General features: G+C 46.6%; 1 protein-coding gene across 5 annotated transcripts in view; it reads left to right on the forward strand.

The window, feature by feature from the left end:
• Nucleotides 1–26050, forward strand: part of LDLRAD4 (low density lipoprotein receptor class A domain containing 4) — a 766771-nt gene that overhangs the window by 685765 nt on the left and 54956 nt on the right. The window contains exon 1 of one of the 5 annotated variants that reach the window (XM_033934149.1): nucleotides 3166–3866. The exons of the other annotated variants lie outside the window; for them this stretch is intronic. Coding sequence (XP_033790040.1) covers nucleotides 3797–3866 — 70 coding nt within the window. The 5' untranslated portion in view covers nucleotides 3166–3796. Of the gene's footprint in view, nucleotides 1–3165; nucleotides 3867–26050 lie in introns of those variants that run through there. 5 annotated transcript variants of the gene reach the window in all.

Consider the following 26050-nt stretch of genomic DNA (forward strand, 5'->3'; position numbering starts at 1 on the left):
GATGGGACCTCTTTAAGGATGACTCCACAAGCAGGGATTGATGAGATAACTGTGAGTTGTCAAACCCTTTGTGATGGAGAGTTTTATACCTAGAGTCCAATTTGCTTGGAACAGCTGGAATGGTATAAGGAGTTTCCAGGCATCTGGCAAAAGTCTGAGACAAAATCTTGTGAAGAGGGAGCTTAAGTGACTCTGCCGGAGGTTGAGGAAGATGCATGACTTTGAGATACTCAGAGTATTTGGAACCAGCATCTAATTGAAGATCCAAGTCAACAGCCATCTGATGAAGAAAAGATGAAAAAGATAGCTGATCCACCAATGCTTTGCCTCGAGAAGGACTTGAGGTCGTCGAGGCAGCCTAGGTCGAAGATGAAGCTTCGGCAGGAAAAAAAGCATCAAAAGAATATGGAGACTTGGACGAAGCAATTGAAACCGCTGAATCCTCGAGGTTTGGAAGTGGAGACTTCAATCGAGGAATCGGCGGTCTAGTAGAAGTAGGAGTAGATCAAGGCTTAGTTGAAGACGGACGTTCTGTAGAAGAAGAACTATGCCTGGAAGTATGCCTTGATGAAGGCCTCGATCGTCGGTGAGAATGGTGCATGGAAGCAGATCTCGAAGATCGAGGAGACTTCGCCTAGGAGACAGAAGCAGCCGATGCCACCAAGGAATGGATAGAGCTTGAGGTTGTGGATCGAAGCTCCAGAGGCTTGATGGAGGAACCTCAATGCACTCCCAAAGACTCTGCTTCTTGTATAGAGTGTGAGGATTCCTGTCGAGGCACTTGCAAAGAATCTGCTCCTTGCTTCATGTGCTTGGATGCCAGACCAGACACTCGCAGAGACTCTGTTCCCTGCAAAGAGTGTGCAAGCTCAGACTGAGGCAAAGGAAGAGGCTTGACCTCGCAGGAGTCTGCAGAATGCCCAGGCTGGATGAGAGGAAGAAGCTTCGGTCCCATATTAGTGAGGAACTGAATTAATTGCTTCTCCAACATAGTCTGGAAAGAAGGTGGCAAGGATAGATCCGCATCTGAAACCAGACCACCTGCTTTAGTTGGAGGTTCCACAGAGGCAGTGAAAATGTGCTTCAACTTAGAAGTCTTAGGCACCTTAAGCACCACCGCTGGAACTTTCTGCTGAGCTATCTGACCTGAGGATACAGGGGAAGATACAGCAGAAGTCGTCGAGGAGAGAGCCACTGCAAACGACGAAGGTCTGTTGAGGCTCGAGATGGAAGCAGTAGAAACAAGAGGAGTCTCAGTCGAAGGTGAGGCCGAGGTCGCCTTCGAAGTTGAGGAATCAGAGGAAGAATCCATCCCGAAGAGCTTCTCCACCAAAAGACAACGACATTTAAGGGCTCGAGTTGGAAGTGTAGCACAGCGCTTGCACGACTTCGGTTGATGATCTGGCCCAAGGCACTTGAGGCACCAACGATGTGGGTCCGTGAGGGAAATTGCACACTGGCACTGGCTACACTTCTTGAAGCCTGTTGCTGGCCGGGACATAGGAGGAAAAACACCGCCGCAAAATCAAAGCCCCTGGGCTGAGGCCAAGTGGCCTGCCACGGCAGCCAAACGGAAGAAAGTAAAATTTTTTTTTAAGAAAGAAAAGAAAAAAAAAACAGCGATTCGTGAAGAAAAAAATACAAACCGCGGTGTAGAGAAGGCACGAAGTAACAAAGTCAAAGACGGACTTCTCGGCTCCGGGGAAAACTGAAAACTGAGGAGATGCACCCTACGCTGGGCGGGAAGGCACTCGCGCATACGCGGTGCGGTCGACTCAAAACTTCTAGTTTCTTCAAGCAAGTCTGCTTGCGAGCTTCTGCATCCGGGCTCTGCTGATGACGTCACCCATATGTGAGAATAGGCTGCCTGCTTGTCCTGGGATAAAATATTTTATGATTTATTATGCTTAAGTACAATTGTTGGATATAAGGAGGAGGTTGGGATATTTGATGTGAGTTAAACCTTGATGGTATGTTAAGTGATGTTAAAGTATAAAATGATTGTATCTTATGTTACACGTGTTGAAAGTTTTAAAAATGAATAAAGACTTAAATATGTAAAAATTACATTTAAATTATATATGTAATAATTAGATTATATATTATGCACTTTATTGATTATGTACTTAAATCCCATCCCCCCTCCCCAGTCTGTGGAGAAATGGTCTTACATGAAACTGGTCCATGGTGCAAAAAAGGTTGGGGATTGAGCTATTGTAGAGCCTTGGAAATGATAAGTACTAGTGGTAGTAACTGCTATGCTTCATTTGTAATGCAGTGTAACTGTACAACTCTCTTTTAGATGAGTTTGTATGCAGCATTTGCTGCCGTTGGCCCAGGAGTAAAATTGTTGATGCTGATATGAATAACTAATGCTAATTAATATACTGTGAACCTTGCAGGGTTAGTGAGCAAGATGGCTAGAGTCACATCTGTCTTGGAGGATGTGGGAAGGGAGGAGAACTGTCAGCTAGCTATTGCTGGCATGTAAGCACTGTAATATAAGCTCATAAGAAAGCAGATATAAAAAATAGGGGTTTCCAATTTTGTCTCTGGGGGGAGAATGCTTAGCACATAGCTCCTCCCCCCATGTCTGATGATGTGATATGAATGAGATGCAGTTGCTAAAGCCCTAGGTAGGTAGCCTAATTGCATTCTTTCAGTTCCCTAAGCAAATGGATGTGAAATGTGTATACTGCCTGCATAGAACTAGTACTTAAAAAGTTGCTGACTCAAAAGAATTGAAATACAAAGAAAACATTGTAAAGATAATAAGAAAGACTGAACAGACACCCCTTAACACACATACACTTCTTCCCCTAACCTCCACCCCCCAAAAAGCATGTGTGCGTTCTCATGCTATTAGAAGATAGTTTATTATTTATCCCATCAGGCTTTCTAAAGGACAAAAGCGCACTAGTGCTTTTCTCCAGAGGAAGGAGAGAGTTGATGAGAAGTGGGAAGGAAAGAAGGAAGGGTCTTTGCGAGTGCCTTCCCTGAGGGATGAGATTTGGGTGAGCCCTGTAAAGAGAGAGCGCGTGAAACTCTTGGTGTGGTGGGTTTTTTTTTGTGTGTGGTTTTTTTTTGACAGCGCCAGTTTCCAGCCCTAAACCGAGCATGTGTGAGCGTCTGCCAAGAGCTGGATTCTTTTGGCAACGAAGCGGAGAGAGGGAGCGAGAGCATCAGTTTGCTCTGAAGTAGTGAGTAAAGTGTTCTGGGCATGGAATGACGCACATCGGACTGGAGCAGAAATACGGAAGACTCGCAGCCGGAGCCTCTCTGAGTGCCTGATGGGGGAGGGGAAGGCGGGCAGAACTCTGAGCTGCTCTCGGTGTGGCCACGAGCTACTTTTCTGTCACGCCAATAATCTCGTCAGCGTTCTCTCTTTTTTTAAAGGCAACCAGCTCGGCAAAGGACACTGACTCCTGTTTTCTCTTTTTGTTTTCTTTAAATGCCTTTCTGGAATTGGAAAGAACGGGGGAAACTGGCACAGGAATTAAGGATGCGGGGAAGACCCCTGACTTTCTGTCTGCGTGTGTATATATAATATCGCGTATGTACACATTTTTGCCTTGAATGAGATCTACTTCCACACAGTTTCGCTCCACACCGCTAGCGAGCTGCGGCGGGGCTCGCAGCAGGGAGGGTCTCGCGCCGCCGCCGCCCGTCTCGCAGCGTTCATGAGTCTGGCAGCGAGACCAGGCAGGAGCGTCTCGCGTCTCCCTCCCCGGCCGGGAGGATGCGCTGAGCGCCGCGCGCCCCTGCACGCTCCCGCGCTCCCGGAGGGGACGGGATTATGTCCAGTGACCAGCGCAACGGCACAGACGGCAAGGAGGCGCACTTCAGAGACCTGCTCCCGAGAAAAGGTACGTCACCCCCCCCTCCCTTTTCCCGTGTCTGTCGTTCCTGTGTGTATCCCGGCGAAGGGCGACGAAAAGCATCCCAACCCGCAAGTTTTCCTAATGAGGAGGAGTTTCCCTCAGGCTAGGAAGAATTGGACTTTTTCTTTGTTTCTTTTTAGTAGAACAACATTGGATCTTAAAGTTCGCGCCCTTGGGGGGCAGCTGATCTGAGAAAGAGGTTGCCTTAGAAAGTTTGGTAGGCGCTAGCACGCTGCTAGTAAACCTTTCATATGGGCTTCGGAAGGTATTCAGCGCCGAGTCCCTGTAGGTTAATGTTGCTAGGATTTTTGACTGTATACATCATATTTGTGGAGAGTTCTGTTACTCCCCCTAAAAGCTTTCCGTGGGCGCGGTGCCTCTGAGGATGTTTACTTGGGTGCATTGTAGTGGTACCTAAAAACCTGATGGGAAGGGGTAAAAAGCGGACCTGACGGACCTCGCGGATCTAAACCCGCAAGTCCTTAAAAATCTGAGGTCCGTGCCGCTTGTAGTTAAGTTTCTGGCTCTGACAGACCTCGGTGACAATTTAGCGCTGACGAATCCGTCTCAGCCTAGGGAGGGAAAAGTATTAGGATCCGTCAGCGCTTACAATGTCATCGAGGTCTGTCAGAGCCGATTTACTGGGGCTGCAGGAAACCAGTTTAAAGGATTCGTTTTAGAGCCGCTCCAGCACTAGTCTCTGAGCCATAGTTTTAGTGCGAAAACTTGTTGTTGTTTTAAGCTTTAGCTGTTTCTCTCTCCAGGATGCCTATATAAATTGGAGCCAGTGTCTTCTTACTGCTCCTATTAGTTTGCTGCTAATTGGTTCTCAGTGGACGGTGTTTGGTGCTCGGAGGCTTGTATATGTTTGCTGCGGTGACTTGACTGCCAGCTGATTTTTCTTGTAGAAAAGGCTGCAGGGCTGCTTCAGTCCCCAGAGGAACTTATTCCCGGGAGGGAAGCGCTTAGCCCTGGGGGGGGGGGGGGATCTAGATAGTCGTGGGGGCTGCCCTGTGGGCAGCTCGGGGAGGGATAGGTCATTCCATTTATGTCTGCATTCTAAGAATGAGTTTGAGATACCCAGTGTCCAGAGGGAGCCAGTAACTGCGTCTTCATTTGCAGACAGCACACCGGTGAGCCTGCCAAGGGATTTCTCCTATGAGTGTCTAGAACAGTGTGGTCTCAAACTCCAACCCTTTGCCGGGCACATTTTGGATCTGTAGGTACTTGGAGGGCCTCAGAAAAAAATAGTTAATGTCTTATTAAAGAAATGACAATTTTGAATGAGGTAAAACTCTTTATAGTTTATAAATCTTTCCTTTCGGCTAAGGGCTCCATTTACAAAGGCGTGCTGGCGGTTTTACGCGCGCTAAACCGGCTGTGCTAGCCGCTACTGCCTCCTCTTGAGCTGGCGGTAGTTTTTAGGCCAGCGCAGAGGTTAACGCGTGATGAAAAGTCATGCGCGTTAACCCCGCTAGCGCGGCTTGATAAAAGGAGCCCTAAGTCTTAATAATATTATAATTTTTAGCTAAAGAGACATATGATCAAGAAATTGTTTTATTTTTGTGATTATGATAAACATACCAAGGGCCTCAAAATAGCACCTGGTGGGCCGCATGTGGCCCCTGGTCCGCATGTTTGAGACCACTGGTAATCAGCTTTTTACTATTTAGACTGAGAACCTGTAGCTCAACGGCTTCTAATGCTGCTCTAACAGGATGAAAATTCAAGACATTACTTTGTGCAGGTCTGTGATTGTCCTGGCACTTTGATTCACTACTGTTCACTTGTGCTACTCTTAGATTATCTGCAGAAGACAGTATGATCATTGGAAAAAAAGGAGTTGGATATGTGTGCGTGGTGGTGGGTTTGCATATCAGTGAGGTTCCAGCTACATGGATTATTGTTGCTTTGTTGATGGTTCCAGATGGAGATAGGATTGTGATGCTAAAGAGATATTAGCTTGGCTAGGCTGCAGCTAGCGGACCTGTACTGTGGCAAAGTCGGTAGCAATACTGGGGGGAAAAGGCATACATATGCCCCCTAATTCTATAATCTTAAGGCTTATATGTAAGCACATTTCCATGCTAAGAACATAGAATACTAGCATTTGTGCATGTGAATTATGACATTCATGTGAGTAAGTCAAAGTGCTATATGCAAATGTACACAGCGGTATTCTATAATGTGAGTGTGCAAGTCACGTAGGACCTGATTCAGTAAATGAAGCTCAAAATTTGGCACACAGAATAAATCAGCGTTGACCAATACTCTATAACAAGTATTATGGAATAGTGTATAGAATCTGGATCCACACCTAACTTTGGGCACGAGGAGTTAACGCCGGCTTCAAACCAAATATAAATCCTGCTGCATAAGTTACATGCTGATCCGCACTACTCTATAACAGTGTACCTATTTTAAGGGAACGCCCTGACTTCAAGTTTCAAGTTTATTAGGTGACTTGATCAATCGCTTAATCAAACATTCTAAGCGATGTACACTTTAAAATTTACAATTATTAGAGAACAATACAATACGTACAAATACTTAAATAATGGTAATACTTAAATAATGCCCATGCTCCTCCCATGGCCAAACCCCCTTTGCAGACCTGCACTATTCTATATGTGGGCACATAAGTGTGTTGAGCGGATCTGCAGTTTCTGTGCCTTGCAGCCATTGGAACACTTTTCTGGGCTGGAAATTTGATGCGGACGTAACGTTGAGTATTTGGCGCTATACAGTATATAGGATTCCCCTGGTAGCATGCAACTACAAGGGGGTGTTCATTTGGAGAGGCGCATGGATGTATTAATTGTATGCTTAGATTATAGAATACTGTCATGTGCTAAAGTGTTGCATTTACATCTGCAATGAACATGGCATAAATGGGAACACTTACCCCATCTTTTTCTAAGGTGCGCTAATCGAATTAGCATGCACTAAACGCTAAAGTGTCCATAGACTAACCTTCACGCATTAGCGATTAGTGCACTTTAATAAGAGGGCCTTAAATGTTGACACATGAATGCCAACTTTTGCTAGTATTTTATAATAGATTCTGGGTACAGTGTTGTAGTAAGGGGGGAGATCCGCCCCGGACGCCATGTTGGTGGGGACGACTGCACCCCTCCTCCACTCCACCCCACCCCTTCCCATTCCTCCCCTCCATGTGCGTGCCCCCCTTCCCCCATGCCTCTAGTTGGAATTGTTGTTCGCGGCGGTCAACACCGTGCTGTTCGCGACCCCGTCGGCTCTCCCACTGACATCACTTCCGGGTGCCGCGCATAGTAAGTGACTCCAGAAGAAGAGCTGATTGGGTCATGAGGGGCACGTTGTTGACCGCTGCGAACAACAACTTCAACGTGAGGAACGAGAGAAGGGAAGGGGGCATGCGCGGTAGGCAGGAGCAGGGAAGGAGCAGGAGATGCACTTGGCAGGAGGGAGTGGGGGGGGCAGAGACAAAGGCAGGGAGGGACAACACCGCCCCGGGCACCTCTCACTTTTGCTACACCACTGTCTGGGTACCCAGATACCATTATAGAATTTGCACTCAGTGTGCTGTATTTTGGCGACTCTCTTGTGGCACAGTGTATGAAATTGCCACATGATGTCCCAGTCTCACTGCTGTACTTGATGTGAAAATATTGCATGCATAGCATCAGTTCAGGATGCTCTACATCTCATTCTGAGCTTTTTAAAGATTTAAGCCAGTCTTGGCATGGAATGCTGCTGTTTTCTCTTTTGGCTTATAAGCAGTAGTACTTAGCTTATCTTTCTGCTTGCTCATCTAACTGCCAGCTGTTTGGATTTTTAGCAAAAATAAAAATAGGGCTGCGTTTTAATCATGATTAATGTGTTATTAATTGCAATTTTAAATTTTAATTGCAATTAATAAGTCAGTGCTGTCCCCTTCTGCCTTTCTCCCACCTCTGTGCACAGTCCGGCAAGCTCTCCTGGACCTGATTGTGGAACTCTTTCTCTTTCCCTGGGTCCTCCCCACATCCGCACCACTTGTTCCAAACACAAGCAGGTCTTCGGTCCTGCAGTGCCAGTGGCAGCCATACTCAAGGTCTGTCTGCAGCCTGCACTGGGCCTTTCCCTCTGACCCGGCCTGCCCCTTCTGATGCAATTTCCTGTTTTCAAAAGGGTAGGCCAGGTCAGATGAAGACCTGGTGCAGACTGAAGGCAGCCTTTGGGTATGGCTGCTGCTGGCATTGCAGGTCCAAAGACTTGCCTGAGTTTGTAAAAGGTACTGTGTGTGTAGGTACCCTGTTGGTGAGGGGTGGGTGGGTGCAGAATTGAGAGAGAACCATGGTCAGAAAGGAGAGGTAGAAATGCTGGACTGTGGAGGGAGGGAATTAAGAGAGAAACGCAGTCAGGGGATGGAGGGAGAGATGCTGGAACATGCAGGGAGGAGAAAATTGAGAGAGAACTGTAGTCAAGGAGGGGAGGCGATGGAGAGATGCTAGATCAGGGGTGCCCACACTTTTTTGGCTTGCGAGCTATTTTTAAAATGACCAAATCAAAATGATCTACCAACAATAAAATTTTAAAAAACACAAAGCACACTGTACGCAGAGAAAATGTTAATTATCATTTGTATTCAGGGTTATTTTTTCAGAGGTCAAAGCAGATGACTTTAAAATATGCATTGTTACCTCAGTAACAATTATACAAAAATAGACAAATACCGTATTTTTCACTCCATAAGACTCATCTGACCATAGGATGCACCCTAGATTTAGAGGAGGAAAACAAGAAAAAAAACATTCTGAACCAAATTCTCCCTGCCAGGCTCTGCATCCTGTCCCCCCTCTGGTGGTCTAGTGGTAGGCTGGGACAGGGCAGGCTGGCCTAGTGGAAGACAGATAGGGACAGGGCAGGCAGGCCTCCCCCCTCCCAGGCAGCCCCCCCAGGCAGGCAGGAGCACTCCCCCTTCCAGGCCTACCCCCAGGCAGGCAGGAGCCCTCCCCCTCCGAGGCATGCCCCCCATGCAGGCAGGCAGGCCTGCCCCCCTCCCAGGTAGCCCCCCCAGGTAGGCAGGCTTCCCCCCTCCCAGGCCTACCCCCCAGGCAGGCAGGTACGCCTACCCCTTCCCAGGTAGCCCTCCAGGCAGACAGGCAGGCCTTCCCCCTCCAGGCCTCCCTGCAGGTAGGCAGGCCCAACCTCACCCTCATTTGTAATTCGGCCTTGTGCATCAATCTGCTGCAAGGGAAGAAGACTCAGAGGAATCCGCGTCAGCTGTCAGTACTCCAGGCAGCCGCGTCCATTGAGGGAGGGCCTCGGAATTTTAAAAAGGTAACAGTGGGGGGTGGGGTGGGAGGGAGGACGGGAGCAGCCTTGCCTAATTAAAAATAGGTATGGGGTGGGGGGTGGGGCCCTGCCGCATAAGCTGTCAGTGCTCCAGGCAGCCACAACCAGCGAGGGAGGACCTCAGAATTTACAAAAAGGTAACGGGAGAGGTTGGGTATTCGCTCCATAAGCCACATCTTTATTTCCACTCCCTTTTGGGGGGTGTAAAAAGTGCATCTTATGGAGCGAAAAATACCATATACCCCCTCCCCTTTTACTAAACCGTGATAGTGGTTTTTAGCGCAGGGAGCTGCACTGAATGCCCCTCACAGCTCCCGATGCTCATAGGCTCCCTGCGCTAAAAACCATTATTGTGGTTTAGTAAAAGGGGGCCATAGTGCAAAATATAGACAGCAGATATAAATTCTCAAAACGGACACTTTTGATCACTAAATTGAAAATAAAATAATTTTTCCTACCTTTTGTCTGGTGATTTCATGAGTCTCTGGTTGCACTTCCTTCTGTAAATCCAATATTTCTTTCTTTCTCCCCCCTGCCCCCCTCTTTATTTCTGTCTTTCTCTCTCCCCCTGCCTACCTGTCTTTCTTTCTCTCTCCACCTACACCCCACAAGCCATCATGCTGATTTCTCCACTTCCCCAGTTCTTTCGCTCTCCTTGCAACCCCCCCCCCCAAGTCACCACGCTGATTTCTCCCTGCTTCCCCGAGCCAGGCCTGGCATGTAGAAGCGCCGGACCCACAAGCCCTCAACGCTGATGTCAATTCTAACGTCAGAGAGGAAGTTCTACCAGGCCAGCCAGGCAGTGATTGGCTGGCCCAGAATTTCCTCTCTGACGTCAGAATTGACCTCGGAGGTGAAGGCTTGTGGGTCCAGCGCTTGTAGGCGCCAGGCCTGGCTCGGGGAGGCAGGAAGAACAACATCGCAAAGGCAATGTGATTGACTTGTGTTGCCTTTGTGATCTACTGGTTGATCGCGATAGACCATTTGGGCACCCCTGTGCTAGATAGTGTGGAGGGATGGAATTGAGAGACAACCCTGGTCAGGCAAGGGGAGATGCTTGACCGTGGGTGGGTGAGGGGGGAGGGGGAGGGAGGGAAGGAATTGAGATAAAACTGCAATCAGGGCCAAGAGGGGAGGGAGAGTTGCTGGACTGTGCGCAGGGGGAGGTGAAATAGGGTGCAATGCTGAAATGAAGAAGAGACGGTTGGATAGAGGAAAGGAGAAGATGAAAGAGAGACGTTGGGCTCAGACATAGGGAGGGAGGAGAGAGAGATAATGGGCCTGGAGTAGAGGAAAGGAAGAAAAAGAGGTGTTGGACTTGGGGGGAGGGGGCTTTGGAGACTTGGGCTCAGGCCCCCTCCAGCTACAATGGCTGGTAGGGTAGCTGAAGCCCCACTAGTTGAAGAAATCTGCTACCTGAGTTGCCCCTTTCCTCCTCATACTGCCTCAGGAATGAGGAAATCAGCGGCATGCCTTAGCCACCAATGCTTGCACTCCACAAGTATGCTCAGTTCATGCATGAACTGAACATGCTCTAGGAGTGTCAGCATCATTCTTGAGGCAGTACAAGGAGAAGGGGGTGGCTTTGGCAGAGGATTTCTTTGACTGGCAGAGCTTCAGCACCCCCACCAGCAAAGATATGATACCTAATGTGCAAGGGGTGAGGTGGGGGAGAGGAATTGTATTCCCCTGTCCCCTCCTGTGTCACCCGTGGACTGCTGGCTATGCCCCATCTTTAACTGTGTGATTAATTGCAGAATTAATTGTGATTAACAATTTTAATCGAAATGTATCCTTAATTTAAAAAAAAAAAAAAAAAAAAAGGTTGATACATTTTTTGACTATAAGAGGTTAAATCACCCTTCCTCAGGACAGGCAGTATGAAAAAAAATGAGAATACTAGAATATATAAGCAAATTATTAAAGCATTCCCAGGATAGCTTCAAGGGGTAAAGGTTGGGATGGAGGAACAGGGGAGATATGGATGGGTGAACTACAAGTGACGAAGAAGTAGAATTTTATGGTTAATGATGCAACACAAAACTCAGCTCTTTAAAATCCTTTCTTATTAGTTTCAAGATATTTTATTATTATAACTTCAAAAGTCTTATGTCCCTTGATCGTTTTCCTCTTAGTACTGCATTTTGACCATGTAGTGCTCTGGTCCTGAGAAGTGTCCCCCCAGAGAGGTGTCACTTTGGTTTGTTCTGTAGCATCTATTGTGGTATGGACAACCTTTATATACCCCCTCCTTTACAAAGCCACACTAGCATTTTTAGCACTGGCAGCGGTGGTAACAGCTCGGATGCTCAGAGGAATTTTATGAGCGTCAGCGCTGTTACCGTGGCGGCCGGCGCTAAAATGTTAGCTTGACTTTGTAAAGGAGGGGGACAAAGAGGTCAGTACTATCTCTAGCAGGCTGCAACATTACATGATGTCAGAACTGGAAAGTGTACAAAGCTGCGATAAATAAGTACTGTAAACATTTAACTAAAAGTGATAAAAATAAACTGCGAGAGTGGTTATTCTGAAAATATTTGCAAATACAATATTTAAAATGGCCCCAAACTCTTCTAATGACATTTTATGTGTATACTTCCCATGGTCTCGCAGGCCACATAAAATTCAATGGCAGACATAGGTTGCCCACCCCTGGTCTGAATTGACTATCAACATCTGGCCTACCTAAATTTTTAAGACACAATGACTCTTGCTTTATTCAATCATTTCCCCTAGTGTCCTTGTTTATCAGCAGAGCTTAGTAGCTAGTCTACCCTGAAGAGTTGCACTTCTTTCACTGGGCCTTATTGCAGATCATAAAAGAGAAGATTTGACCAGGCAGAAAACAGATTTTGTTGTTCTTAAATAATTGTGTGACTAACATGCGTTGTTTGTACTTGGAGACAATAGATCCAGTCCTCTTCAGTTACTTTAGAAAACGAATTCTCCTGCAGCATATTTTGTGAACTAACGCTGTGAAATGTCTGTGTACAATATAAGCTGTTATTTCTATGTATTATTATTGCAGTTTAAGGGGAACAGACACCCTCAGGTTTGTTAGCACGTGTCCTTTCATAGAGAATGATACGGGGATAAATCTGCAGAAGCCTTGAACACTGTGAGGAGAGAGCTTGCAGGGATGGGGCAGGAAGGGGGACGGGATGGGACATTTGTAACCATGTATTTCTCTACATAGGACTATGAGTGAAGATAGCAAAAAAAAAAGTCATGAATTTCTTTATGATGATGGGGTTTGGTTGTGATATGTTGACCATACGAGTGCCATCTCACAAGTATGAATGTTAAGCCTTCTGTAATTGTGTCAAGCAGATTAAAATTAAGCTGTCTGGGTGCAGTGTCCCAGTCAGGAAATGAGACAGAGGTTTTCTGGTACTTCTGTGGTTTGCAGCAGTCTGAACTTTTTATGCATGTACATTAACTAGATTTAGCAGCCAGTATGAACAAGTGTGAAATGTGAGTCGCCTTTAATGTTTGGGAGGCAGTCTGGTCTGGAGCTAGGAGGTTAGTAGTGTTGACACCCACATCCACCCTCAAGGTGGGAAATGTATTATAACAGGTGGGAGACCCAACTGTTCTTTCAGAGTAACTGACAACACAGTGAGTTTACACAGGGACTTGATTTGGGTTAGCAAGGGCTGCAGCCTTATTAAACAAACATAACTTTGAATCCGACAAACAATGCCTCAGCCAATAACAGTGAACAACCCCCCCCCCCCCAAGCTTCTTTCCTCTCCCTCATTGCTTGGACTTTCCACTGCCATCGTCCAGCAGCAGGTCACCTTCAAACCCTAAGTATTTCAAGAATCCAGTCCTCTCGGTCAAGTCCCAGCTAGGATGACCTTATATCCCTTGGAGTTCCCAATCGCTCCCAGAGCAAATCTTGGCTCTGTTAGTCATCCTGTAACCTCCTCCCCAAATATGTTAACCAGCAATCTCCATCATGGGTTTGGGTTTATGTCCACTGCAGCAGTATTAATAATAAATGAACAGATTCTAAGGGAGCGTGGGATAAAAACCAGAAGAGGAAGGGTAAGCACCTTACAGCCACTCGAGAAATCTTCCTTTTGCTACCAAGAGCCATCATGGGGAAGCCACATGCCTGCAACCAGAGCCTAAGTTAAGTTCCCCATTCAGTCTTCGGCTGAGAATGGGGTAAAGGCAGAAAATATTGCCTTTCCTCCACCCCAAGGCTAGGAAGAAGATATGTTAAGGGTCATGGATTTGATATACTGCCTTTCTATGGTACAACCAAAGCAATTTTCATTATATGCAGGTATTTTCTCTCTAGTGGGCTTATAATCTGGAGGAATAACCAGACAGGATATTTTGAGTGGGCCTGTGCCTGAAGTAGGTGGACACACAACCTCCTCCTCGTGCTTTCTGCCCCCACCACTGCTCCTGCAACAGTGACCCCCTGAGCTGACAGGGATCCCTCCTATCTGGAAGAGTTACTCTGGCAACCAGAACAGCTCATCCTCCTCACTGCGTCCGGCAGCACTTTCCACATGCTGCTGATGCTGCTCCAAGCTTTCCCATAAGAACATAAGAATTGCCATCCTGGGACAGACTTAAGGTCCATCAAGCCCAGTATCCTGTTTCCAAAAGTAGCCAACACAGGTTACAAATACTTAGCTAGATCCAAGTACCAAAACAGATTCTAAGCTGCTTATCCTGGGAATAAGCAGTAGATTTCCCCAGCCATCTCAATAATGGCCTATGGACTTCTCTTTTAGGAAATTATCCAAATCTTTTTTAAACCCCGCTAAGCTAACCGATTTCACCACATTCTCTGGTAATAAATTAAAGAGTTTAATTACACATGTATGAAGAAATATTTTCTACGGTTTGTTTTAAATCTAATACTTAGTAGCTTCATCACATGTCCCCTAATTCTAGCATTTTTGGAAAGACTGAACAAGTGATTCACAATATCTACCCTTTCCACTCCACTCATTATTTTATAGACCTCTATCATATCACCCTTGAGCCGTCTCATCTCCAAGCTGAAGAGCCCTAACCGCTTTAGCCTCTCCTCATAGGGAAGTCGTCCCATCCCTTTTATCATTTTTGTCACCCTGCTCTGTACCTTTTATAATTCCGCAGTATATTTTATGAGATACAGTGACCAGAACTGAACACAGTATTCGAGGTGCGGCTGTACTGTAGAGCGATACAAGGACATTATAACATTTTCATCTTTGTTTTCTATTCCTTTCCTAATAATTCCTAACATTCTATTTGCTTTCTTAGCAGCCACCGCACATTGAGCTGAGGATTTCAACATATTCTCAATAATGACACTTAGATCTTTTTCCTGGGCAGTGACTCCTAACACAGAACCCAGCATCACATAGCTATAGTTCAAGTTCCTCTTTCCCACATGCATCATTGTGCACTTGCTCACATTAAATGTCATCTGCCATTTTGATGCCCAGTCTTCCTTAAATGTCATCTGCACGGGCAGGAATGAAGGACGGTTGCTTCTGCCCATGCAGAACTGCTAGCTGATTGGCTGCCGTGAACTCATGGCAGCCATTCAACTAGCAGTTCTGCACAAGCAGGAGTGACCTTCCTTCGCTCCTGCCCATACAGAGCCGCTAGCTAATTGGCTGCCGGGAGTTCTCGCAATCCCGTGAGCACTTGCAGCGGCCAATTAGCTGGCGGCTCTGCACAGGCTGGAGCAAAGGAAGGTCGCTCCTGCTGCGGTTCACCACTGGACCACTAGGGACTTAACAGGTATGTGGAGAAGGAGGGAGGGAGATAAAAGTTGTTTAAAGTCGTCCGGGGCAGGAAATGGAAGGAATCCCTTCTATTCTTGCCCACTGCTGACTCACCAAGGATTTAAAATGTATTGGTGTGGGGGTGGGGGGGGGGGTAGGGGTGGCGTGAGAGAGATAAAAATTGTTAAAGGTGGTTGGGGCAGGAGATGGGAGAGATCCCTCCTGTCCTGGCCCACCAGGACATATGGTAGGCCTGGTAGAGGTCTTTAAGGCATCGGGAGGAAGGAAGGACAGGGTACAGAACCTGACAGGGCAGGAAGGAGAGGGACTGGGCACATGGACCGGCAGAGGAGGGAGTGAGGAAGGGAGATGGATGCAGAGCCTGGCAGGGTAAGAAGGGAAGGGGACTGGGTGCAGAGACTGGCAGAGTAGGGAGGGAGGGCAAACGGTGCAGAGCCTGGCAGGGGAGGGATGAGAGGGCTGGAAGCAGAGTCGGGCAGGGCACTGCACTTGAATATTAACACACACACATACACATACCCCTGGTTTATTTTTGAGTCAACCATTTTTCCTCCTTTTTTGAGGGAAAAAGGTTACCTTGGTTTATTTTTCATTTTTGTAATTATTTATTAATTTTGTTTAAAAACAGTTTATATAAAGTGTAATATATTAACATATCATAACAATAAAATCATCCAAACAAACACACATACTATCAATGAATCATGAAAGAACCCTTTCTTTCTATCTATCTATCCCTCCCTTCCTCCCGTCCTGGATGTATGTAGAGAGTAGTAGTAATATTTCGAATCCTGTAGATATCAGAAAATACAATGCAGGCTAAACCTTAAACTTTAAAGGTGTTTGTCGAAAGATTCTAATGCACCCCAAATCTCTTTAAACTTCTGGGATTTACCTGCCTGTTCTACTAACATTCTCTCAAACCGGTAATACATACAAAGTGTCTCCCACCAAAATGGAAAGTTTAAACGGTCCCAGTTTTTCCAGTTTCATGTAATCAGTTGCAAAGCTACTACAGACATTATAAGAAAGAGCCTATATTTACATTCATCAAGTGGACTTTTAGGCATAACGAAGAGCCAAATAAAATCGTTCCATAAGATAATGGTATAGGAGCCCCTAGAATAAGAATTATTTTGCTCCATATTGATCTCCAGAAGGCAAGTATCAGAGGACAGTGAAACAGGAGATGGTCTAATGTTCTTGCCTCAAGTTGACAATGCCAGCATCTATTGGAGCATATGTTATCCATTTTTTGTAGTCTCACCGGAGTCCAGAATATTCTGTGTAATAAAAAGTATAAAGTTTGTCTCATAGCAGTTGAGGCTGTGCAGCGTACTCTATGATTCCATAATCAGTGCCATTGAGTTACAGACATGTGGTGTTGTATTTCCAACTCCAAATATTGTCTTGGGATTTTTAGGTATATATTCATGTATTACCTCAGTTTATATTCGAATGTATATACGGTAATCCATACTTATGTATATGTGCTGTCATTTTGTCCTTTGTAATATTCTCTACCATTTTGCCCGGCACCGACATCAGCCTTACTAGTCTAGAATTTTCCAGATCACCTCTGGAACCCTTTTTAAAAATCGGCATCATGTTGGCCATCCTCCAGTCTTCTGGTACTATGCTGGTTTTTAAATAAAAATTACAAATTACTAACAATAGCTCTGCAAGTTCATTTTTCAATTTTATCAGCACTCTGGGATGTATACCATCTGGTCTAGTTGATTTGCTACTGTTCAATTTGTCAAATTGACCCATTACATCATCCAGTGTTAAGAGATATGTACGAGTTTCTCTGATTCATCAGAATTGAATACAGTTTCTGGCACCAGTATCTCCCCCACATCTTCCTCAGTGAAGACCGAGGCAAAGAATTCATTTAATCTCTCCGCTATGTCCTTGTCTTCCCTGAAAGTCTCTTTTATCCTTCAGTCATCTATTGGTCCAACCGATTCTCTTCCCAGCTTCTTACTTTTAATATACGAGAAAAACAGTTTTTATTGTGTGTTTTTACTTCTAGCGCAATCTCCTTTTCGAGATCTTTCACCTTCCTAATTAGCGCCTTTTATTTGACTTGACATTCCTTGTGGTGTTTACAATTATTTCAGTTGGATCCTTCTCCCTCTGAAGGATTCTCTTTTAGCACTAATAGCTTCCTTCACATCACTCATTAACCACGTCGGCTGCCATTTGGTCTTCTTTCCTCCTTTTTTAATACATGGAATACAGTATGGGGCTCACAATAAAAAAAAAACCAAACATCTAAAAAGTGGCCTAAATGGATGGGTACTTGGACGATTAGGCTTTTTGATCATCCAAGTACCCATAACCAAAGCTGGTTGTAGACATATCTAAAACCAGCTTAGGCCTTTCCTCTGCCTCTAAACGCATAGAGCGAAAAGAGGCATTTTTAGAGGAGGGGAAAGGGCGGGAGGTGGGCCGACCTAGACTTAGGCGTACAGCAGGTATAACCAAAACTTTAGGCAGGTTGCCTAGTCAGCACTTATATGTTTTGACTTAGACCAAGTCAAAACAGGTATAAGTGCCGAAAAAGGGGCCGCTGAGCTGATCGCTGCAGCTCAGCGGCCCCAGCAACCTGCCTATCGCCTACTGCAACTGTAGCTACAGGAGAGATGACTCATCTCTCCTGCTGCGATGGGTGATTGCCCACCCAACGAATCGCAGCACTTTGGGGTGAGCATCGTGGTAGGGCATCTCCCCTGGCCCGATCGCTGTTGGGGTGGGGGGTGTCGGCCTTCGCCGGGCCAGGAAGACTTGGGCACGGGCTCCCTCCTGCCCGATCGCTGTTGGGGTAGGAGTGTTTGCCTTCGCTGGGCCAGGAGGGCTTGGGCTCCCTCCTGACCCGATCGTTGCTGGGGTGGGGTGGATTCTGTAACCAATGTTCTTTTTGACAGACTCCAGTTACAGAATCCAGCTTTTAGGCGAATGACTGGCCCATTCTTCGCCTAAAAGCCCTTGTTTTGGGCGTTTGGGACTTAGGCTTTTTTAGGTTGATTATATGGTGTAAGCTTAGAAGTAGAGTTGGTCTGGGCATTTAAACAGCTGAACGTAGAGGCAGGCCATTATTTTTTTTTTTAAAAACCTCCTTTTGGACATTTTTTTTTTTTTTTTAATTAATGGACATTTTCCCTGCTTCTACTTTCAACGTTTAGGGCCTTAGGCCAAAAGGGGACATAGACGTTGTTTTTTTTTTAAATTATGCCCCTCCACATCTATTCTGGGCTTGCAGAATGGAATTTTTAAATAACATCCACATCTGATATATATTTTTGACCTTTGAAGCTGCACTTTTAAGATTCTTTTTTACCATTCTCCTCATGTTATCATAGTCTCCTTTTTTAAAAGTTAAGTGCTGTTATATTGAATTTCCTGTGTAAACTTATTCCAGGGATTATATCAAATCTGATCATGTTATGATCACTGTTATCAAGTGGCCCCACCACTGTTACCCCCCTCACCAATTCATGCGCTTCACTAAGAACTAGATCTAGAATTGCTTCACCTCTTGTCGGTTCCTGAATCAGCTACTCCATAAAGCAGTCCTTAATTTCATCAAGGAATTTTATCTCCCTTGCATGCACTGATGATACATTTACCCAGTCAATATCGGGGTACTTGAAATCGTCCATTATTATTGTGCTACCCAGTTGTTAATCTCCCTAATTTCTGATAACATTTCAGCATCTGTCTGTTCATCCTGGTCATACACTCATCATTATCCTTTTTCCCCTTACACATGGAATTTCTACCCTTAGGGATTCAAGGTATGTTTTTGCTCCTGTAGAATTTTAGTCCATTCAATTCAAGGCCTTCCTTAACATATAACGCTACGCCTCCACCGATTTGATCCACCCTATCACTACGATATATTCCCTGTGGGAATCAAGCCCAGTTCCCTAAGTTCAACTAATCCAGTGAATCGCAAATCTTTTAAGGTGTGGCACGCTAATCTTGCAGCCCCGGCTGGAGGGCATCCGGAAATGAGCGGACATTGACGCGATGACATCACGTGCATGCGTGGATGTCCTCCAGCCACAGCCCTGAGCCTTCTGTTGCCGCTGCAGTGGAGAGTGCTGCAGAAGGAGAGGTGAGGAGAAGGAGCAGAGGTGCAGGCGCCGGCTTCTCGCTGCGAGACGCATGTCCTGTAAGCAGTCAGCCGGCACCGGTGCCTCTCCTCTTCGCTGGCATCTGGCAGCACACCTGGAATCTGCCGGGGCACTCAGTTTGCAATACACTGAACTAATCTAACCATTAGGCTACTCCTTCATGCGTACTGCTCTGTTAATCTTGACAAGCCCAGAACATTCCTATCCTACCTTATTATTAAGAGCATAAAATTGAGTACTGAACCTTGTTTTAATTGGTACCTCAGTCCAAATCATTGCCTACGAAGGAATTCTTTTCTCAAAAAATCTCAACCAGTTGTGCTTTCATGGTGCATTTTTCATCTGAGGTGCAAAGAATGCTGTACCTTTCCCTTGGAAATCAAAAAACAATTTCTCCTTTGCTGAAGGCAGACAGACTTTTTAGGATAATCTTTCATCACCATGACACTGTGGTTTCATTTCCAATAATTGTTCACAGCAGTCTAAGCCAAATTAGTTTGTCTGCTTTCGTTTTTATTATTTTATTCTTTTCTTTCCTGTCTGTTTTTGTTTTTCTGCCTAGCCCTCTTTTCATTTCATGGCAAGCTTTGTGGTTAGTTGAGTGCTTAAAACCTTCACCTTGTGCTGATGAAGGCAGTTCTTTGATTATTAAAGCATGACTACTGTACGTTTCTCATTCTCTGAACAAGCCAAATATGTGACTTGTGTCACAGAGACCAGGGCATGCATTTTGTATCATATATTGCAATTTTAACATATATTTCAGAGTTCTAGTTGGTTCAGCTTTGGTCTTGCCATTTAGTACCTCAGGCTTATAACCATTTTCCATGGATAACACTGTTGGCATCAGGGCAGGATTAATTCGTTGAGGGCCCCTAGGCACACAAGTACACTGGGCCCTCTGCCCCGCCCCACCCCACCATGCGCCTAGGCGGAAAAAGGAAACTGCGTCACAGGAAAGCTTTGGGCAAGTAGCACCGCTTGCACAATTATAGTTCCCATTGTCTTTCTTACCCGCGTTTCTTGCTTGTCTTACTTTCTGTCGATGGGGGGGGGCTGCGTTGCCAATCGGGGTGGGGCCCGCGTTGCCGATCGATGCTGGAGGGGCCCATCGCTATTTGGAAAAAACAATGTTGATGCCCTCCTTCATCAGGGCCCCCTGACCATTTCGGGCCCTAGGCACGTGCCATTCTTGCCTATTGGTTAATCCTGCCCTGGTTGACATATTTCATTTCCAGATCCAAAGCATAGGAACTAGGGATTCTGTATGCTAAATGAAACTCAAATTGCTCCTTAGAATGAAGGATTTTCCTCAAGCATCCTTTGAACCTAAGAGGTGTTAGGATTAGAGGCTGACAAAAACTATTTTTTTCCCCTTTAGTTTCAGCCATACCAAAACTGTCTAAACACTTGACTGAAACCAAAATTACAACTGAAACTTATCACCTTTTTTTAGCCAAAACAGAAACTAGAAAGTAAAGTTTGGTTGTGTATATGTGAGTTAGAGGCCCACTGGAGATTGTCAGAGTTTGCAGTAGTGCTGCCTGAATTACGATTCAAATCGGTTAACCGATTCGAATCAGGTGAATCGATTTGAATCGATTCATTTTGGTAAAAAACCGGACTCACCAATTCAGCCCCGATTCAAGTTAATTTTTTTTTTCACCATCAGCCGCCGGACTCATTCCCATCTAATGTAACTTCTGGTTTTGCGAAACAGGAAGTTACATCAGAAGAAACTTAAGGATGTGGGAGCGCCGAGGGGGGAGTGAGCAGACCTCGGAAGCAAAGGGTAATCTGCAGGAGGGCTGATGTACAATTCAGAATAAAAAAGTACATTGACATTACTGAATGTAAGAACAATATGCTCTGAAAAAAATTACAGTCAAGAGCAATATACTTCTCAAAATATTTTCTAATACAGTGGTACCTCAGTTTACGAGTGCACCGGTTTTTTTCGAGTGTTTTGCAAGACGAGCAAAACATTCACAAAATCGGTGCCTCGGAAACCGAGCGTGGCTCGATTTACGAGCACACCCCCTTGATCCGGCACCCCCCCCCCGCTGCGATTGGGCACCCCCCCCCGCTGATTCTTACCGTCTAATGGGCCTGGGCACCGGCACCGGCATGTCCTGTGGGTTGGTGCCGGTGCCTGAAGATCTGTCTCCTCTTCTTGCTGGGCCTTGAGCATCTGCACATGCTCAAGGCCTGTGAGTTCACGTTCTCTCCGACATGAACTCGCAGGCCTTGAGCATGCGCAGATGCTCAAGGCCCAACAAGAAGAGGAGGCAGATCTTCAGGCACCGGCACCAACACACAGGAGATGCCGGTGCCGGTGCCCAGGCCCAGATAATGGTAAGAAGCGGCGGGTGGTGCCCAATAGCAGCGGGGGGGGGGGCCAATCACGGGGGGGGGGGTGCCGGATCGCAGGGGGGAGGGTGCCAGATCGCAGGGATGGCCATCGGGGGAAGCAATGCCGGTTCTCGTGGGGGGGAGGGGAACGTATCAAAGCGAGTTTCCATTATTTCCTATGGGGAAACTCGCTTTGATAAACGAGCATTTTGGATTACGAGCATGCTCCTGGAATGGAATATGCTCGCAATCCAAGGTACCACTGTACATAAACTTCATTTCATTGTAATATACAGTAATTTCCCTGCTATCACTCTAAGCCAGAGGTGCCCACACTTTTTGGGCTTGCAAGCTACTTTTAAAATGACCATGTCAAAATGATCTACCAGCAATAACATTTTTTTAAAAACACAAAGCACACCGAAAGGCAGAGAAAATGTTAATTATCATTCATATTTCGGGTTTTTTTTCAAAGTGGTCAAGGCAGATGACTCTATGCAGTGTCACCTCAGTAGCAACCATACAAAAATAGACAAATATACTCCCTCCCTTTTTACTAAACCGTGCTAGCAGTTTTTAGCGCAGGGAGCTGCACTGAATGCCCCACGCTGCTCTTGACGCTCATAGGCTCCTTGCGCTAAAAACCGCTATTGCGGTTTGGTAAAAGGGAGCAATAGTGCAAAATATAGACAGCAGAAATAAATTCTCAAAACGGACACATTTTGATCACTAAATTGAAAATAAAATCATTTTTCCTACCTTTGTTGTCTGGTGATTTCATGAGTCTCTGGTTGCACTTTCTTCTTCTGATTGTGCATCCAATATTTCTTCCCTTCTTTCAGCCTCCTGTATGCTCCCTCTCCTCCAGACCTCATTCTCTCCCCCAACTTTTTCTTTCTTTCTCCCTACCCTCTTCTTTTTTTCTGTCTCCCTGCCTCCCTTTCTTTCTCTCTCTCTCCATGCCCCCTTTCTTTCTGTCTCCCTGTTCCCCCTTTCTTTCTGTTTCCCTTCTTTCTTTGTCTCCCTATCCCCTTCTTTCTGTCTGCCTGCCTGCCCTCTTTTTTTCTTTCTCCCTGCTCTTCCCCAAGCCACTAGGTTTGCCCCGCAGCCATCGGGGAATAGGCCCCCCCAAGCCACTGCTGTCCCAAGCTCTCCCTGCAGAAGCGTCACGCTGACCATCATTTTTCTCCCTGACGTTGGAGAGTAAGTTCTGGGCCAGCCAGGCAGCGATTGGCTGGCCCGGAACTTCCTCTCCGACGTCAGAATTGACGTCGGGGAGAGGAATGCTGGTAGGTCCGACGCTTCTGCAGGGAGAGCTTGGGGCGGCGGTGGGGGAAGTCAGGGAGAGGAAGGCTGATCGGCCCGGTAGATCGGAACGGCAACACGAGTCTATCACGGAGCTCAAGATGAGTTCTGCGATTGACTCATTGCCTTCCCGCTCTACTAGTCGATCACGATCGACATATTGGGCACCCCCGCTCTTAGCTGAGCAGTCCTTGTGCATGACAACAATCACTTCAGGTTCTTTTCATATTGAAACTAGATTCTGCATGCCACAAGTTTGATTAACACACTGTATCTTCACCATACCAATTACCCAACAGAGCCTAGAAATTCTTCAGAATTATCCAAATAATATCCAAGCCAGAATTAATATAATAAATAATTGGCCAATAAGCATTTTGCTACTGGAGTTCTGTCACTGTACCTTAACAAGGGCCACATGTTGAATCTAACGGCCTCTTTTACAAAGCCACGCTAGCGGCTGCCCTGCGCTAATGGCCTCGAAGCCCCCAGAAATTTAAAGGGCTTTGGGGCTGTTGTGCGGCAGCCGCTAGCGTGGCTTTGTAAAAGAGGCAGTAAATCTGAAATCAGTTTTTGTCTATCACATCCTGTTTTTAAGTTATGCATCAGTTTGTGTTTATATCTTTTTCATTAAGAAGCTTATCATCTCAAATTTACAGACTTAAATTCCTGCTTAACTTTTGTATCAAAAGCATTTATTTGCAGCACTCTATTTAACATATAAGCTGCTATGCAAGATCATAGGGGACACTTGATAAAGTTACAGAACCCCTCCTCATTCGTGGTTTCAGTACCCATGGATAACGTGACCATTTATTTTTTTCATCAAAACGGGACATCTATTAATATTCAGTCCCGCCCCCCAATCCCGCCCCCAATTTCTTCCATTCATTTTTCATGTACACACAATATCTTATTATTTCATAATGGTAACCATAAAATTTTAAAAAACACAAAGCACCCTATACACAGAGAAAATGTTAATTATCATTTATATTTGGGGGGTTTTCAATGATGTCACCTCAGTAACTATAGAAAAATAGACAAATATAGTGCAAAATATAGACAGCAAATATAAATTCTCAAAACTGACACATTTTGATCACTAAATTGAAAATAAAATCATTTTTCCTACCTTTGCTGTCTGGTGATTTCATGAGTCTCTAGTTGCATTTCCTTCTGACTGTGCATTCTATCTTTCATTTCTTTCTGCACTCAGGCCCAACAATTGTCTCTTTCTATTCCCTCCCTCCTTCCTTCCTAGGTCCTTATTGCTCCCAGTGCCTTCCTATGTTCTTAGTGTCCCCAACACCTCATTCCTATGTCCTTAGTGCCCCCAGTGCCTCCTTCCAATGTCCTTAGTGCTCCCAGATCCAGTGTCAGTTCTCCTTTGTTCCAGGTCTCCCTCTCTCTCCCTCCTCTGTTATGATCTTGCCTCTATCTGCTCTTCCTCAGGGGCTCTCCCCCTTTGTCTGCACCTCCCAAAGTCCTGCTTCTGCCTCCTTTCTTTCCCCTTTGGTCCAGGCCTTTATCTCTCTAGTCTTTCTTCTACTTACAACCCCCCCTTCTCTGCCTTTTTCTCTCCTTCCTTCATCTCTCCTTCCTATGTCCCCTCACTGCCTTCCAGCCTTTGTCTCATCCCCTCCCAAAAAGCCTGCCTGCCTACCTACCTCCCCCAAAGTCAGCCAGTCTGCCTGCCTCCCCCAAAGTCAGCCAGTCTGCCTGCCTCCACCAAAGTCGGCCAGTCTGCCTGCCTCTACCAGTCGGCCAGTCTGCCTGCCTACTTCCCCCAGAGCCTGCCTGCCTACCTCCCCAGAGCCTGCCTGCCTGCATCCCCCAAAGTCAGCCTGCCTGTCTCACCCAAAGTCAGCAATCCTGCCTGCCTACCTCCCCCAGTGCCTGCCTGCCTGTCTACTTCCTCCCCCAGAGCCAGCCAGCCAGCCAGCCTGCCTGCCTACCTCCTTCCCCCCCTACCGCGGAAAACAAAAGCTTCCCTTCAGGCCCGATTTAAACTTCTCCCCGGTCCACCGCCACTGCTCCTCTGGTTACCTCCCTGATGCTAATCGCGTCAATTCTGACGTCGGAGAGGACATTCCGGGCCAGCCAATCGCTGCCTGGCTGGCCCGGAACGTCCTCTCTGACATCAGAATTGACGTTGGGAAGAAGGCTTCTGGGTGCGATTAGCATCAGGGAGGTAACCAGAGGAGCAGTGGCGGTGGACTGGGGAGAAGTTTAAATCGGGCCTGGAGGGAAGCTTTTGTTTTCCGCGGTAGGGGGGGAAGGAGGTAGGCAGGCAGGCTGGCTGGCTGGCTGGCTCTGGGGGAGGAAGTAGACAGGCAGGCAGGCACTGGGGGAGGTAGGCAGGCAGGATTGCTGACTTTGGGGGAGACAGGCAGGCTGACTTTGGGGGATGCAGGCAGGCAGGCTCTGGGGAGGTAGGCAGGCAGGCTCTGGGGGAAGTAGGCAGGCAGACTGGCCGACTGGTGGAGGCAGGCAGACTGGCCGACTTTGGTGGAGGCAGGCAGACTGGCTGACTTTGGGGGAGGCAGGCAGACTGGCTGACTTTGGGGGAGGTAGGTAGGCAGGCAGGCTTTTTGGGAGGGGATGGGACAAAGGCTGGAAGGCAGTGAGGGGACATAGAAAGGAGAGATGAAGGAAGGAGAGAAAAAGGCAGAGAAGGGGGGGTTGTAAGTAGAAGAAAGACTAGAGAGATAAAGGCCTGGACCAAAGGGGAAGTGTCAGGGAGGTTAGCAGAGGAACAGTGGCGGTGGACCGGGGGAAGTTTAAGTCGGGCCTGGAGGGAGGCTTTTTTTTTTGTTGTTGGTGAAGCAGGGAGGGACAGGAAGCAATCGCCTGTCCCATTGTCCCCGCGCACAGCTTCGGGACGCTATCCCTGAAAACGGGACATTTTGGCGTCCCGAAGCTGTGTGTGGGAACAATGGGACAGAGGGTTTGAAAACGGGACTGTCCCGTTCAAAACGGGACATATGGTCACCTTACCCATGGATTCGATTATTCGTGATTTTTTTTTTTTTTTTACCTCTGCATCAGACCTTCCTCAGACCTTACCTGGTGGTCTAACGACGACACGGGGCAGGACTGATCTTCCTACGCTCCTGCCCCATGCAGAGTTGTCATCAAAACAGCTGCCGTGAGTTCCCGTTGTAGTCTTGAGACTACAATGGGAACTCACAGCAGTCATTTTGATGATGGCTCTGCATGGGGCAGGAGCGTAGGAAGATCAGTCCTGCCCCGTGTCGTCGTTAGACCACCAGGTAGGGTCTGGGGA

This window comes from Geotrypetes seraphini, chromosome 2 (genome assembly GCF_902459505.1).
Source record: "Geotrypetes seraphini chromosome 2, aGeoSer1.1, whole genome shotgun sequence".
Classification (NCBI taxonomy): Eukaryota; Metazoa; Chordata; class Amphibia; order Gymnophiona; family Dermophiidae; genus Geotrypetes; species Geotrypetes seraphini.